Genomic DNA, 18,180 nt, shown 5'->3' with positions numbered 1-18,180 from the left:
TTAAAGCATGTTATTAGATATGCAAGATTGAATGTTACATTACATCCTGTTATTAAAGTACATTTTATTATATATTTTACATATTAGTTAAATATTTACTTCCCTGTTTAGCTGCTTTAAAAAGTACGATAAGCTCAGTGAGACTTTATTATATAGCTATTTGTAAAATGTTTTTTTTTGTCAAAAATTAAGTCCTTTCATGAATTTCATTATGACGTAGACATTTTCCTTCTTACTTTCCTTGTCAATTTTAATACAATAGGCAAAAAAAGATCTATCACAAAACGATACACAAAAAAATCAAGAAAAATCGAGAAATACATATTCGTAGGATTTCATTTATTGCTGTAATGGTAAAACAAAGCGTCAATGAACAGGAGAAAGTAAATAAAAAAAGAACACTTTCCCTATATTAAAAATGATACACCAATCACTTTACAAATGAAAATTTTTGAGAAACAATAGACATGAGGAAAAATAGTATGTTCTTCTTATAACTGTACATATATAGGTGTGCAAACGAGTTTAAAGTTAATGTTTGAATATCGTTTCCTGTCAGTTAGTTTAAATTATAAGTTAATACTTCTACGAAGGAAGAGATTTTTGATTTTCGTTCAATAGCTCAAAGTTCTAATAAGATATATTGATATTTTCCAACGACATTTGTGAATTTGCTCATATTTTACCAAATACATGGTGATAAAGACGGCAAGAGACATTTAAGTCCTATAAACAAGTTGTTTTTGTGTTGTTTTTTGTTGTTGTTTATATTGTTTTTCGTTGATAAAGAGAGATATGTCAATCAATTATAATACTATAGTACATCGGCTTCATTTAACTTGATAAAAGTCTTTACCGTTCTAAACCAATCAAATCTCTTTAATTTACATTTGAAGTTTATGTTTTCAGTTAAAACTATTATTTAGTATAAATGCGTATATAACAATTAGTTTCAAATTAGACAAGTTTGTTGCTACGTGTTCCATCAAAGTTTAGTTATGATAAAAATTTAATTACGTTCATAGACTTTTTATTGAATTAGAAAATCGACTTCAAGTAGAGGTTTCTCAAAGGAATATATTAGTAAAACATCTCACATATATATACAATATTACTCATCGTTGAATATTCACATTTCAGATAACATGATTAAAAACTGATTTTTTCTTTCAAAATTGTGATAGAACAAACTTTTTTTGGAGGCAAAGGGATTTTTGTCAAAAAGTTTTGGCAACCATTGCTTGCCCATTGTTCTATCATTTGTTCTACCATCTACCGTTGATTTATTATGAGCGCACTTCCTGGTTAGCAAACCGTTCTTCGTCATCGCGTCTTGGTACTGCTCTACTATAGCGATTCATTCTTACACAGCAGCCGACAATTGCCATCAAGAAGGATAGACCACCAACTACAGTGAGAATGGTGTGCCATGTTTGCCTGAAATATATTTTAAAAATAACTTAGTAAAACACACAGATATAAAAGTACGTTATTCGATATAAAATTGCTGTTTATCCAGAAAAATTCAGTTAACTGCATATGTTTAAAGTTAAAAGACGTATATTTATGACAGAATGCTAAAAGCTAGATGTTTGTTGTTATTTTCTGAGTCTGAAATATTTTATTCTATTCGTTTTCGTTTTCTAAGACACAAATTATTTATCGTTTGTAACCAAAAAAAATGTACCTACCAACCAGATGTCTTACTAGTTCTGAAAATATAAACGGTTTGATTTGTTAAATCAATACTATATATATAAGTAATAAAGTGTAAGGATGGTACACAAAAAGTGTTCATACTCCATGCTTGAAAGAATATTTCAATTGAATGTTTGAAGAAAAGGACAAGATAGTCATATATTGAGTAGTATAGTAAAAATTTTTTTTTTGCCTTTTTGAGCCCAGTTAGTGCTTTGTTGCAATAATAAACATAAACATACATCTAAATTAAACACGCTTTTGGTCTAACAAACATGAAGCATCCATCCATTAAATATGTATCATCTCTCCCCAGCCCAATAAGGGCAAATGTTTTGTAAGTTTTGGTTTTTTAAATATTTTGGCCTTGATCATCACTGGAGAGACATTTATTGTCGAAATGCGCATCTGATGCAGTAAAATTGGTACAGTTAATGTTATAACAATGCAAGAAATGGGTCTTTAATAGAAATATCTTAAACAAAACAGATCATAAGTCATTTAGTTTCAATCAATTTATGTTTTGGAGTTATAATCTCAAAAATAAATTTTCGATCTTGCCGGTAGGTTTGTTTTTGTGTTACATAATTTGAACAGAACACTATATATGGTCATTATATAACATGAAAAACGTCAAGTTTATATCATATATAGTTTTGGAGCTCAACACATTGGGATATCAAGAAACAAAACAATATTACCTTTACAAACACTGACATATAATGTATGGAACTCCTCAATGTTTGGTACTTTCCGCATGGTAAATGATGATTATTTAATCACAAGAGAATGTTCTAGTCAATAACGCAGGCAAGTTCGAAAACAAAGTTGCGGAAAAGAAGTAGATTTCGAAAAAATGTATCACCCAAAGAACTACGTGGAACATTCTGCAAATAGTTGTTAGGAAAGAGCTTGTTCAGATAATTGTTTGCCGAATTTTTAATTATCCGTATGAGCAAAAATTGCATTTTGTTAATTTCAGTGTAGCAAGCTTCTAATGCATTCTTCTTTTTAAAGAATGAAAATAAAATAACAATTTGAAAATATGCAAATAGTGGTTTTGAAATAATACTGTTCAAACGTGGTACTAGATATAAAATGTCCATCCTTTACTGCTTTCTATAATATATGATATGAAGATAAATAATAACCTTGAAATATAAACAAGTTTATTGTTATGTGAAACTCTCATTCTCTTGAACTCTATAATGCAGTAAAATCTATTTTAGGAGTCCAGTAAAGAACATTGACTTGAGGTTCATCTGAAATGTTTTAATCTGGTTGTTCAAGGGGGCATCTACCCATTAATACCACATGAAACATTTTTGTAAAGAATTTTTTTTTTCGAATGCTAAACACATTAGCATAGCTATGAAATTTACTCATCTTTGTTTAAATTGTCAAGTTTTCTGTAACTACCAGACCTGTTTTGAATTGACCAGTAAAAATGACTCCAAAGAGAGGCGAAAGTAACCAAAGGGAAATTAAAACTCATAAGTCAAAAACAAACTGACAACACAAAATACGAAAGACTGAACAACACAAATCCAACAAAAAATCTAAACGCTTCAAATGAAATTCACTTACTCTTCACATTCAGAAGAATCCTTTTCGCCATAAATACATTCCCATATACCATTCTTTTTACAACAGGATCCCATATCACAAACATATTCACTGGCAGCATCTTCGTCGCAAATTTCACCTACAATTTGAAAGATTAAAACATGTACACCGATTTTTTTGTCAAATATTTCCTTTACATTGATGTTTCAAATGTTTTTGATATTTTGATTTGCCGACGACAATCGTAAGTCATTCCAAAATTTTATTTTTATCTTATATCTACGACTGCACGTGCGCGAATTGAATTCGGTTTCGTAAATTTGAGAAATAGTGATAACGAATTTTATCTGTTTTCACCAATAACACGAATTATAACAATCTGTCATAACAAATGTATTCCGTGACCAGAAACTACAATCAACGGTGACGATTTATTGCTCAGAATCGTTTTCACAACTTGTCTTTAAACCAAACAGAGTGGTTATCAAGTCCATCGCCTGGTCATGCATGATAAACTTCTTATTTGACAAAAATACGCGTTGCATCAAAAATTGCAATAAAAGTATTCTTCAAAAGCATAAATGTTATTGAAAAGTAGAAAATTCTCAATTTTAAAATTTTGACATTGAGAGTCAATTGAAATATTAATATCAATGTATGATAGCTGATTTTCAGGATAAATAATGCGATTCAAATGTTCATTTTGCACCAGGATGTGAATTTGATCAAGGATGATAATTCAGGATCTCCGTAAAACATAATTTGAATTTCAGATAAACAAAATAATAAATCGTTAAAACGAATTAAATTCGTTAATATGAACTTTGTATTTCGTTATTAAGATTGAATTCGTGTTCACGAAACTAAGAAATTAGTTCTTACAAATTTCATTTGTTATCATGAAATTGAGAAATCGTTATCACGAATTTTAGAATGCTTCACAATGGTCTCCGAAGTCACGAATTATATATTTATATTTTGTATCTTAAATCAGAGTCTCCAGGGGGATGAAAGCCCATTTAGGACCTGCCAAAAATATATAATTTAAATTCAAGATTACGAATATAAAAAGTCGGATTAAAATCGTTATTGTATGGTTCATGACAAAAAAATTAAGCATTAGTTACCACGATTTTAATGCGAAATAAAGGAACAAATTCGTTATCACAAATTTTAATTGTAAGTGATAACGATTTTTTTAGATTCGTAATCTCAAATAAAGATCATATATGTGGAAGGTCACTGGTACTTTTCCATTCATATATATAGAGAATATTTGAATGAGTATTTATCGAATTATCTATCAACATGATATGGAAATGTTTGGACGTGAAATAAAAACAGACAGGTTTTGGCAAACAAAAACAAAAAAGAGACACGTTCGTTACAGAAAAACTGGATATGTCTTCGGCGGCTGTTGATGAAAAAAATATTACATTTGAGAGTGTTACACAAAACCTCCAACACAATTCAAAAAGAGAAACGCCGATGACCTGAAGTGTTGACTCATTGATTGATATGAAAATAAGGAGATGTGGTATGATAGCAAATGAAACAACAATCCATAAAGACCTAAGGTCAAAGGTGTGAAAAATTATATGTGATCTTACTGCCTTCAACAACGGGCAAATCTCAAATCGTAACAATTCTCATGATGTTATGTCTTAGCCAATTTCGGCAAAAGTTAAACTCGTCTTTAGACATTGTATTCAATTCTAACAATTTGCCTGTAAAAGGGTCTTCTTAATTGTGTTATAGTCTTAAAAAAGCATTTGCATAGATGAGCTTAGAATTAAAGAATCAAATTTGGCCAATCAACATAAATAGTTTTAAACGCAGCATTTAAGATAACGCAAAACATTTTGATTGATATATTGAATGATATAATAAAGCTCGGGTATTAATAATTAGAAACAGTCATATTGATGATTTACATACCATTTATGAAATAGAAAGTAAATGCAACAAATAAAACAACAAAAGTAATTCCGGAAGTCATCATTTCAGGTTAATACAACCTTACACTCCTTTAAATATGTGAATCAAGATCAAGACAGGAAAACTGTGATTTAATATTAATCTAGAAACTTTAAGGAAGTCTTGAACACACCAGTGCATACACCAATCATTATAGAAAAGCCAAGTGTTATGCTATTTACCTGTTAAATAATTTTAAAAATCTATTTTTGGTAACGTATTTAAGCTGTTCGCTAGGTAATATATCTTTTTACACAAAATAATTTAGTACTAATGACTTTTCCAGCTACATTTATGCATTTAAACACCTGACATATTGACAAAATATTTGACTAAGAATTTAAGAAATTTCAGAATTCATTTTCAAAAAATAATTCTGAAAATGTTGGAACCTTCAATTTCAATGTTGTAATAGATGATTTGATGTTGGTGTCCGAATAGCTGTTCTTTTTTACTGTACACACGAATGCAACTTATCAACAATACGTAACTTATTTCTTTTGGGCATACAAAAGTTGATTTCACACATTTTTTACGAGTAACAAAATTATTTTCTGGGTTCTCAGTTTTTGATGGGGTTCATGTTGCTCAGTCTTTAGTTTTCTATGTTGTGTTTTGTGTACTATCAATTGTCTGTTTGTCTTTTTTTTTAGCCATGGCGTTGTCAGTTTATTTTCGACTTTTGAGTTTGAATGTCCCTTTGGTATCTTTTGCCTCTTTTTTTTCTCAGGAGGCCCTGGGTAAAACGGGTAACTAGGCAATTATTTTATCGGGAGAACGAATCATTTGTTGATCAATTTAAAAGTTCATTTTGTATACATGTTTTGTGTTCAAATGTTTTTTTTTCAATCAAAGTAAGCACACTATAAGGCTAGGATAGCTGTGTTAAACATGCCGATACATGAATAAATTAAAACGAAGGTATACTCGAGTTACATTCGTTTAACATGGGCTTGGCCAGGGCTCAACATGTCACGCATAGAGAGGTATTTTGAAGTAACGCAGTATTCTTCGAATTATGCCTCGAGCTCTTGTCAATGATTCAATTACATAGCAACGATCCCTATGCTACGCCAATTTTATTAATTTGTGTTGTGTTTATATTAAATTGTTGATATACTACATGTTAACTTAATAGAAGTCTTGATATTTGCATGTAATAAATATATTGCCGAATGTAATTTGATCACTGTCTTTATATAAGATGTCTTGTAGTTTATCTTAATTTGGTAACTCCATCAGTCATTCGGTAGGTACAGCCGATGTTTAATGCTGTATCCTAGTCTATTATCAGCTGAAGAGAGGTCATCGCTCGTTTAATTCTTTCTTTATACAAACACGGCACATAAAATTGTTTTTTTTCATCAACAATCAAAACCGGGCTTCAGAGTTATTGTGAATCTACATACTCTATGAATTGTGTGAATCCGATGTAGATACTACAAATCCCGAAGATCTGGTACATAAAACCCAAATTTCTTTCATCTTGCAATAGTATAAAAACATTGGACTTTAATTGCCTTTACACAAGTATTATTCATTCCAAAACTAAAGACAGATTGAAGGAATTGGTCCAATTATGTTTCATAAAAAAGAATGCCCTACGTAGATACAAATATCTTGTTTTAGGGAAGGATAAATCATACTTTGAAAAAAACCATAATCTAATGCAAATAATAAATTCTCTAAAACTGACAGTCTTCTTGCCGACGTGTTCCTTTTTTATACTTGTTTAAGGCCTTATTAGGAAGAATGCTGTGTTTACCATGAAGATTGAAATAAAGGATATCGATTTGAGACAAAACAAATCCGGGTTACAAACTAAAACCAATGGGAAACACATCAACTATAAGAGGAAAACAAAGAAACAACTCTGCTTCATATATTGAGTTTCATCTAAAAATTGTCAATGAGGGTCGGTTGAGAACAAATATTTACGACAAAAGTGATGCTTTCATCTTTAAAACGTGAACTTTCCATTTCTCTGTAGCAACATTCAAACAGCGCCTGCATATGTAGTATATTTGTCCCAGCTGATACGATATTCCAGAATTTGCATTTCCTATCACAATTTCCTTTATAGAGAGCTGCTGTTAACAAGTAAGCTTTAAACTAAGGGTTCCAAGGAAAAAAGTTGAAGTCATTACTTCGGCATTTGTACGACCACCATCACAAGTTGATTGACCAGTAAGGAAGTTTCACAGATGACGATGGTTATGTTCTAATTGTCTTCACCACACCCCCGTCCACTTTTCCCCGAATATGACTTATCTCTGAATTTGAAGTTACATGAGCAACACGACGGGTGCCATTGTATTGTTAGTTGATTGTCTTCGATTTATGAATATGAATATTCCTGTTGTTTCTTGTGCTTCTTTTCACTAGTACCGATATGACACTTTTTATCGTTTGGTTGTTATGTCTATGGTTTATATCATAAATCTTGTTGTTAGAAAACAACAAAAATTAGCATGCAGCTATGAATTGGAATTTTGAGTCATACAGAAAAAAAGTTATTTTTTTCTAGATTCAGTATCGTAACTATTTAACATGAAAACAACTTTACCCCGGTCCTCATCTGACTCCTTAAATTGTAATAAGTGGGCCAAATGGGCTTCTTGTTCACAAGAACTTGGGATTGGACTTCTCCTTTTTTTGTGTTTTATCAAATTATCGTGAGTATTTTAATTTACATTATGTGTAATTCTTCTTATTCACACAATTTTATATTAACGTTAAGCATACTTTATATGCGCTGTCCTATTTTAGCACTAACTAGTATTTGCTGTTATCGTTTGCTCGTATAGATAAAACAAGAACACATTGAATAAGTGTAAATAAGTTTAAATTTACAATTTACAATTTCAACAGTACAATTATCAACTAAAAAGATTTGTCAGCCATTATCAAATTAACTTAATTTATTAACCTACTAAAGTTTCTGGTGGTTAATTTTGAGAAGAATTAGAACGTTGGTTTATCTAGTTTGAATTCTTTCCATTTTTTCATTTGTAGCCTCTTTTAATTTGCTATACAGGTTGGGGTTTACTCAATGTTGAATGTCTAGAGTAAACTGTAGTTGTTAGATTGACATAAATTGGTCTCTGAGGGATAGGTCTCATCGGCAATCATACACACATCTCTTTATTTTTATATCAAATAAGTAAGGTGGGATTAAGTGCCAGAATATAGTTATACATCCGCTTTAGATTGTATCCTGGTTACTCATAAGATGGTCTGGTAAACACCGACTTATAATGTCATCTTGCGGAGTTTATTTGGATCATATCTATACAACATCTAAAAAAAAAAAAAAACAATTTAAAATCGTGTGTTTCATACACCTTTTTATCTTAAATTTTAAGTCGGTTGGTCTGTTTTATCTATAACATATACTATAACCAAGAATTGTCTTTGAATCAATTTATCATGAAATTTTTTATATTAAGGTAGATTAACTGTATACCGCCATTTTGGATTGCAAAATAGCAGTTCGCTATATGTCTAGTTCTTTGCTTAAATCTTCATTTTGAGGCAGATTGGCAATCAATGGGTTAGATTAGACTGTTTATTGGAACAAAACCAAAAGTGATTTGTTGCATTATCACAGACTGATTTATCAAATACCAAATATTTGTGTTTGTTAGAATCAAATTGTCAAATTAACCATTTAAGGGGAGATAACTCAAATAGTAACATTTTTATAAAGGAATGATAGCGAAATTTTTGCTTGTAGCAAGAAAACAAGTTCGGTGACACCATTTTTTATTTTTATTTTCTTAAAGCATATTTTAAAACCTATCTTCTCATATTTTATTTTAAGAGAGGCGAAAGATACCAGAGGGACATTCAAACTCACAAGTCAAAAACAAACTGAAAAAATAACTTTTTTTTTCTGTATGACTCAAAACTGACAAAATTCTATCTCATAGATTTCGTTTTATTCACAAAAATTTGTTTTTTCATGAACAATCTAAGGAAATTTGGGCAATTTTGCACGACTTGTAGCTTAAAAAATAGCACGGTGACCCATACTTTTTATTATATTTTTGAAAAAAGCATGGAAAATCTAAATTCTTGCAAGTATAAGAATTCTCTATCTGAGGAAATATATACCAATGATCCACATTAAGCATGTTAAGATGACTTTGAAATAAAAATGAAAATATTAATATTGTTCACATTGTAAATGACAAATTCGCAGTGTTAATTTTTATAATGCAAATCAAGTATACAATACAGTAAAGAATCATCCAATTGTGCATCTTTGGTTGAAATTTCAAAGGAAAATAGAACAGACCTATGATTATTCAGGATTTATTTTCCTCTTTGGTAAGTGTCGTGTATTTGTTGAGTTTCAAAGTGGATTGCCAAATCCGAATTCATTTATCAAGCAGTTTAGTACGTAATGTGATTTACACACAATATCGATCTTATTTTTGGCTTTATCTGCGGGAACAATAACATATTTGTTACGGGGGTAAGAACGTTGCTTAGCAACATTTGTGTTTTTAAAGAACGATGTAGCATAAGTGTTCAGAAATATACAAACAAACATTTCAATGTCAAACAGGACGCAAATACTGAGCTGTACAACCAGCAAGGGAAACCGAAATTATGCATCATATTTTTCAAAGAAATACAAATACACAATCTGGAAAAAATAATGACATATACATGCACATGTGTACATAATGCACATGTTTATGTCTTTGTGTTATTTATAAGTCTCTTATTTACAGAAATCAAAAGCAATGATCCTTGTGTTAACGTTTGCATGCATATGATTTTCGATATCTTAAAACATATATCCGTATACAACCTGTTAATACTTTTCTTTAAAACATACATGAAGTATGAGCTATTAAACAAGTAGGATGGAAACACAGTTTCATTTGCAAAAAATGTCAATTCAAGCACTAAATTTGTTTTTCTTCAGAATAATGTATCTGATAAGTCACACCTACTGACGTATAAAAAGTTTAAAAACATATTGATCGAATATCTCTAAGGATATGTGATTCGCTAGAACTTGATCACATATACATTTGTATCTACTCAGTTTGCTTGCCAATGCTTTTGTGTTTAGCTTTTCATAGGTCAAAAACAGCATACTGCTCAGGGCATACAGCATGGTACTAAAAATACATCCTAGAAATCCCCAATTTTACATTGTTCATGCAATAGTTGTTGATTAATAATATAACAATTGTAGCCTTTGGTTGAGATCAATACGATGTTATATCGACATAGAGAAGCATATCGACCTTGGACTTCGTCCTCAGTCAATATGCTTCTCTTAGGTCGATGTAACTTCATATCGACCTCATACAAAGGCTATAATTCTATAATATTGCGTCTAGACGTTAATGTTAATTTGTTTAGTCAACCATGTTCTTCGGAAAATGACTGTACTAAGTCAGGCATATGACAGTTGTTTTCCATTCGTTCTGTTTGTTGATACATTCGAACGTCTGGTTTTGTCAGTTTTTTATGGACTTCCACTTTTTGAATTTACCTTTGAGATCGGTATTTTAGTTTTAACATTATTTGATAAGATAAAAACAATATTAGTCTCACTTTTCTTTCTGCTCTCAAGCTCGTAAAAATAAATCTATGTACGAATATTTTATGCATATCATTGCTTCCGCGCCAATATTTCTGCATAAACTGAATAATTTAGCAAAGAGGGACGAAAGATACCAGAGGGACAGTCAAACTCATAGATCGAAAACAAACTGACAACGCCATGGCCAAAAATAAAAAGACAAACAGACAAATAATAGTACAGATGGCACAACATAGAAAACTAAAGACTAAGCAACACGAACCCCACCAAAAACTGGGGGTGATCTCAGGTGCTCCAGAAGGGTAAGCAGATCCTGCTCCACATGTGGCACCCTTCGTGTTGCTTATGTTATTACAAATCCAGTAAATAGTCTAATTCGGTAGGTCACATTCGTAAAAAGGGAAGGGTTAGCAAAAGTATAATTGAATTTAGGATATGTTGAATTGAATTTAGGATATCTTAAATTAAATTTAAGAAATCTTAAATAAGAATTTTGGATATTCAAAATAGTGATGATCGATACATGTTCTAAATCAGTTAAACTGGTGTCTTAGCAAAGGGGGATTAAAATATACCAAATAAAGTAAACTAACTCATTTGGAAATTGTATCGATATGAAATAGTTGCTTATTATATTACTAGAATAATCGTAATTTACACGGTACTGTTGCTCCAATTTGACTGTTTTGGTTCATACAGATTTCAAATTAGGTACGAGTTTGATTTAATACATATCTAATAAACATTACATTTTTGCTTTCGAGCGTCATTGATGAGTCTTTTTTAGACAAAACGCGCGTCTGGCGTACATAGTTGTTATCCTCGTATCTATACTTAGTTCATTTACAATCATATGCACAGTAAAACACAAACCAGCTATGTGGACTCCAACGACATTAAAGCAGCTTTCATAACATTAGATTTGAAGTCAAAAACATTTTTGGGTACTTTTTTCAAAAATAAATTGTGAAAATTCTTAACAAAATCAATATTTTGTAAATCAGTCAGGTGTTTGTAAGCAAATTTAAAGTTATTTTGGTTAAATGATATCATAGCCTTCAACTCAACTATGTTACAAAAATACATATGTAACAGGAACATTGTAATCCTCGTGTCTTTTCTGTAATGATTGGTGTGTGCACTGGTGTGTTCAAGACTTCCTTGAAGTTCAGAAAAACTACCGAAGAAATTTAAATAATAAAATAAAGATTCTCCTATTACGATCTTCAGAAAAAAGGAGTCTTTGGTTACATTAAATAAAAATAGTGACTTCGGGATTTATTCGTTGCATTGACCTTCCATTACATAAATAGTATGTAAATCAACAATAATAGATTTACTTACATTGATACTTGATATTGACCTTTTGTTTTGTTGTTTACATTACTTCATTCCATATACAGAGATAGTCTCTTTAGTAAAATCGATCGTAGAGGTTTTGCGTAATCTTAAATGTTGCGTTGGACAGTCTATTTATGATAATGAGTTTGATGTTGTTCTTTGATCTGAAGCACATTGATAAATCTGTCAGAAGAACGGCACCATGACTATACAATATAAGTGGCGGATCCAGGCGAGAGGGGGGGGGGGGAGTTGGTGGATTAAGGGGGTTGGAACCCCCCTTTTTTAACCCTTGGTTTACACTTTTATATACGTTTTATACGTTGTCGTAATGACTTCTACAACGTCTGAACACACTATATAGAGTATTTCAATTTTTTGATGGGATCTTGGCAACAGGCAATGCCATAGGTTGACCAACTCGCATATATATATATATGTTTAAACCGATACTCTATTTATTTAGAAATAGGATTCCATAATACAGATTTCAAATATTTTTATCCGGAATATATTCGTCTGACAACGTGTGTACTATGCTTGGCAAAGGTAAACTCGTTTTTTCTTATTTTTTCTATTTCTGTTTCTGCTGAAATGAATGAAATATAAAGTAAACAACTTGTAATTCTCAATTCTTTTATATTTGGTAACTGTCACCATGGTCACTTAATTTTCTTGATATATTGTAACTGATTACAGAAAATAATTGCTGCTGCAAGTTGCTCTCCATTCTGCAAACCACAAGCATCTATATATTCGACAGCGATCGACTTGTGATTGGTTGTTACTCTAAATTAGGCAGGGTCCACTGGCAAATGATCTCAGCATTTGCAATCATTTACAATATAATCTAAGTACAAAAATACCGTATTCGTGTTTCAACAATAAATTTACATCATACCGGTAACTATTTTTTATCCGCATGCAAGCAATTCATTTGTATTCAATAATTTAATCGATGGATGCCGCTTACGGAATCCGCCATTAATGAATATATAATGAGTGAGGTAATGGCCGAGTAACCCCCCCCTAATCCCGAACAAAACTCCTTGAAATTGCTTGAACATCACCGCGTGAAAACTATAAGGATTTAACACATTTTCTATAGAGATTATTGATGTGTTAAACTTAAGTTTGTGAGTTAATCGCTCCAGTTTACAAATCAATAACCTCTAGAAAAAATGTGTTTAATCTTATCATAACAATTTAAAACGTTGAGCACACTATATGACAAGTAACAACAATATCCCAGGAATTTTAGAATTTGATAAAATAATTTGTTTTTTAAAATCAAATGAATAAATACATAAAGTGATAGATAAAAAGAAAATTTAAAAATAAATATCAATAAATAACTTAAATAAATAAATGAAATAATAATGGTAAAAGAAACAAATAAATATCAATATGAATGAAAATGATAAATAAAACTGTCAGCATCTGTTCAAGGTTAGATCTGTCCAAAACTGTTCTAGATTCAAACTGTCCTACACTGTTGTTTACATATGCTACAATCACTTAAATCGATTCAGAAGAAACTAATCAAGATAACAAACAATTACTGTGGGAATTTGAAGACCTCCAGAAGAAGCGATACCGGGTGTGTCTCCTTCTTTGCATGCATCACACGCCATACTTATCCAAACTCAGTCAAAATGTCACAATCGGGATTTCGAAAAGAACACAATCGGTACAGATCAGACGACTTCATCGGTATTAAACAGCTTCTTGCAATAACTTTTCTTAAAGTGTCAGGAGAATTGTTCCAGAGACTGTTCAAACACAGTTTTACTAGGATTTCTTTAATATTGAAAGGAAGGTAAGAACTGATCTCACCAAGGACCATGTTTAGAAAATTAAAGAACTACACATTTTTACATTTAACCATATAACTATAAAGTTAAACATCCTTTTATATCTGTATTTTTTTACTTAGTCATTTTAAACAAATAATTTCAGGCAAACATGGCACGTCATTTTTGGCGTAGTTGGTGATGTATTTTTCTTGGTTACAATTGGCTTCTGCTATGTACGATAGTCCCGTTATTAGCTTCCTCTTCCAGCAGGATCGAGAAGTGAAGACGAAGAACGTTTTGCCAACCAAGAGTTGCGCTCATAACAAGCCAACTGTAGATTTTACAGGCAATGATGGGCTAATCTTCGGACCAAAATTTTTCATAATCCTTCTGACAAATTTTGTAACCTCCTCGCAAAAGTGTGTTCCACCTCCATTTCAAAATACTGTCATTTATACATTGTTATTTGATATCTAGGTATTTCTAACGATTACGTAACATTGCATATATAGAAAAGAGATTCTTCAGTAATGTATTGTGTTTATAAACTTTTTCTTGAACTCGACCATGTAGTTCCGAATTGTCTTCTAACTGATCTTTACCTTAGATTGCGAAAAAGTCTAAATGAGTGATTTACTTTTAATTACCTGTCAGCAAATTACAGAGAACTGACAGTATAAAAGAAGAAACCTTAGAATTGTTGTTCATAATGTGTATATACTTTACTACAGCAGGAAAAGAAGAAGTTGACCGGACTATACTATTGCAATTCATTCAATTCTCATAAAAAACATAAAATTTTCAGAACTGCCCCTGCTTTTTCACCGTGCATTCGTTAAAATAAACAAAACAATCGTCGGAAAATGTCTATATACTTGTAAGAGTTTGAGAAATAGGAAGAAAACTAAGGATCTGTCCTTTTTGCAGCTGTTCTAATCTATAATTCAAACGAAATGCCATAGGTAGATCTTCGAATTCGTCAAATGCATAATTTTGTATATTTTTACCTGCAAGAAGTTTTAAATACATGTCTGTAAGTCATCACAACGAAGAAATGACTCTTTCAATGTTCGGTCTTCCTGACTATAAACACCTTATCTAATATTAAAGCATAAAATGTAATCTTACGAAAAAAATTTATATCTATTCTAGCTATTTCATACTTTGTTTTGTAATATGAAACCACATTTTGCATTTGTATTACGTGACAAAGTTAGAAAACTGCATTGTAATATACAGAAAATAAAGCCTCATAGTTAAAATAAACAATGACTTAATCTTGTTTTCAAAAGCAGCTTAACAAGTAAGTGATTATTCTACTAATACATTCGTAATTTGATATGTAAAATCGTTTAAAAAACTGTAAATGTCGTAGCAGAATGTATTGTTACTATAGCTATCATTATCAAATATTAAAAGATAATAACAGAAAACTATGTAAGGTTTATAAAATTGAATTTATATATGTTTTTGTTAAAATGTCCTGTACCAAGTCAGGAAAATGGCCATTGTTATATTATAGTTCGTTTCTGTGTGTGTTACATGTTGTGTTTTTGTTGTGTCGTTGTTCTCCTCTTATTTTTGATGCGTTTCCCTCAGTTTTAGTTTGTAACCCGGATTTGTTTTTATCTCTATCGATTTATGAGTTTCGAACAGCGGTATACTACTGTTGTCTTTATTTATATAAATGTTGACCCTCATCGCATTGTTTAGGGATGTTATTATACAATGAAACTTATACCAATTTTGTAATATTATTTGTTAAAACCACTTATTTAATAGATTGTTCTTTAATAAAACAAGAAGATGTAACAAAATTACAAATCACACACCATTTCACAAAGGAAACAAACATGCGCAGGTGAATAGCTTGGGGTAAACCAGTCACCCTAAAAAAACTGATATATTACACAAAACTTGAAAAAACTTCTTTGACAGAGTTATTTTAAACAATATTGATTCAAATAAAACCATCACATAACGGTACGATACAATTAAATAGATATCTATGAACCAGCAAAGTTGCTTTTACAACCTTTTCTCCTAGGATACAAATTATGCAGGTATTGTTATTATTTGCATACTCTGCAACACATATATAAATACTAGAATTGATTTCGTGGCGGGTGATACATGCATAGCAGGAGATGCCTACCCTGTCAACGCATACGTTCTTGTTCCTTTTGGTGTTCTTTCATTTCCCTCAGTTTTTGTTTGCTACCTCGATTTATTTCTTTTTAATCGATTTACAAGATATGAACACTGGAAATCTACTGTTGCCTAAACAATAGATACACAACAATAGTAAGCTGTAAGAGGCCTACATCAAAAACAAACTAGAGGCTCTAACGAGGCTATGTTGCTCACCTAGGTTTATATGCATCTTCAGTAATGGACACTCTCCATCATTGTGGACAGGACATGACAACAACTGTTTTTGAGTTGATCTTGTATTGTTGATATTTTTTTTTACTCAGTTTGCCATTGTCTGCTTTAGTTTTTTTCACTAACCACAAAAAGGGCAAAAAAATCATTTGAGGGCAATCACTTCTTCATGAATCTTCAAACGATTTTGGCAAAGTTTGAATTATTTGTAGACTTGTCTTGTTGCTCATTTTTGTTATTTCAAGTGTCTATCTATCGTTTATAGCTTTCAAGATAAAAGGCAAAACTTAAAATATTGGTAAATATCTTCATTAAAGAGCAAGAACTCTAGATCTAATAAGGAGTCGACCAACGATTTCTGTCATGTTGACTTATTTGTAAATCTTTACTTGATGATTATTGTTTCTGTTTAAAGTGTCTATCTATCAATTATAATTTTCAAAACAATAGACAAAAACAGTAGAAATTCGTAAAAATCTCCAAATAGTAATAACTCCAATAAGTAGTAAACTGGTGAAATCGGGCATTATACTTATTTATAGATATCGTCTTGTTGATACTTTTGCTTTCAAAAGTTTCAGTCTATCTATAATAGTTTGTAAGATAGAACGCAAAAATTCAAAGAATTGGTTAAAATCGTCATTAAAGGGTAATAACTCCAATAAGGAGTCGTCTGGCGATTTCAGTTGTTTACATTTTTTGTAGATATTATCTTGCTGATCATTTTTGCAATCATAGTTTCTTTCTGTTAATTATACTTTTATATGCTATATGCTTTTGTTCCTTGTTGGTGACAAATACTAAGAAATTGAATTTTCAATGCTGCAGATTTGTTTACTTCAATTCTTAAATGGTTTGTTTTGCTGGATGCGTACGAGTATTAAAGTTCAATCTCTCTCAACCACCAATGGTTTAAAAGAGAGGCGAAAGATATAAAAGGGACATTCAAACTCATAAGTCGAAAACAACCTGACAACGCCATGACAAAAAAAGAAAAAACCCAAAAGACAAACAAATAGTACACAAAACTCAACTTAAAACTAAAGACTTGAGAACACGAACCTTACCAAATAAAGGCAACAGTAGTATACCGCTGTTCAATAGTCATAAATCGATATAACTGAAACAAATTCGGGTCACAAACCAAAACCGAGAGAAACGCATCAACTATAAGAGGAAAACAACGGAACAACATAAACACTGAACTGCTACTAAAACAAACGCCAACATAAATACCGGGATTGATAGGTGCTCCGGAAGGGTAAGTAGATATAAGTTATGGAAAGAGTAGTTCAATAATTTTGAAATCTCTAAGATCGGTACTTTTGATTTTATGTTAGTTGTATTTTTTGTGTTCAATTTTGATCTGATGAGTCAAGTCAATTTAAACTGCTTTTTTAAAGTGTGTTTTTATGCTCTGATGTACACCACTGTTCGAGCTCGGGTAACATTAAAAGGGGAGGGGCATCACCAAACTGTTTAACCCCGCAAAATTCAATATATGTGTCTGTGTAGTCTATTTTAGTGGTTGTCTTTAATATTTGTTTTTCGTTTATAGTTTCGTCATTAATCAGGCCATTGGTTTTTTTTCAGTAGTTTGAACTGTTTCAAATTGTGTAATGTAGGGGCATTTTATATCTCAATGGAATGTTTTGTAAATAATTCAGTGTTTTGAGTGTTGCAAAAAATGAAGGGATGGAAGTGAGTAAAATGATGGTTGGCGTGCTACGAATTCTTGATCAACATACAACTTTATGTTAGTACCAACACGAAGTCAGGAACATGTATGTTGATCGGCAAGGGGTCCAACGAATGTCGTTCGAAAGAACAGACATTGTTGTGTTTAAA

The 18,180-nt window shown here is 31.2% G+C and overlaps 1 protein-coding gene across 1 annotated transcript; it reads right to left on the bottom strand.

The window, feature by feature from the left end:
* Positions 1–324: 324 nt before the first annotated feature.
* Positions 325–5,389, bottom strand: LOC127737635 (uncharacterized). The gene is made up of 4 exons (XM_052248489.1): positions 5,203–5,389; positions 3,286–3,403; positions 1,692–1,712; positions 325–1,437 (listed from the first exon to the last, which is right to left on the bottom strand). The coding sequence occupies exons 1-4, from the start codon at positions 5,264–5,266 to the stop codon at positions 1,287–1,289; spliced, it is 354 nt and encodes a 117-aa protein (XP_052104449.1). The 5' UTR covers positions 5,267–5,389; the 3' UTR covers positions 325–1,286.
* Positions 5,390–18,180: the final 12,791 nt, after the last annotated feature.

This window comes from Mytilus californianus, unplaced genomic scaffold (genome assembly GCF_021869535.1).
Source record: "Mytilus californianus isolate M0D057914Y unplaced genomic scaffold, xbMytCali1.0.p SCAF_4, whole genome shotgun sequence".
Classification (NCBI taxonomy): domain Eukaryota; kingdom Metazoa; phylum Mollusca; class Bivalvia; order Mytilida; family Mytilidae; genus Mytilus; species Mytilus californianus.
This window is presented reverse-complemented; position numbering and strand designations above follow the sequence as displayed.

Bases quoted from the DNA above. Each gene is read 5' to 3' on its own strand.
- LOC127737635 (XM_052248489.1), bottom strand. From the start codon at position 5,266: ATGATGACTTCCGGAATTACTTTTGTTGTTTTATTTGTTGCATTTACT. The intron at 3,404-5,202 runs GTATGTAAATCA...TTCAAATTGTAG, and splicing joins TACTTTCTATTTCATAAATG to GTGAAATTTGCGACGAAGAT. The intron at 1,438-1,691 runs GTAGGTACATTT...AATATATTTCAG, and splicing joins ACTAGTAAGACATCTGGTTG to GCAAACATGGCACACCATTC.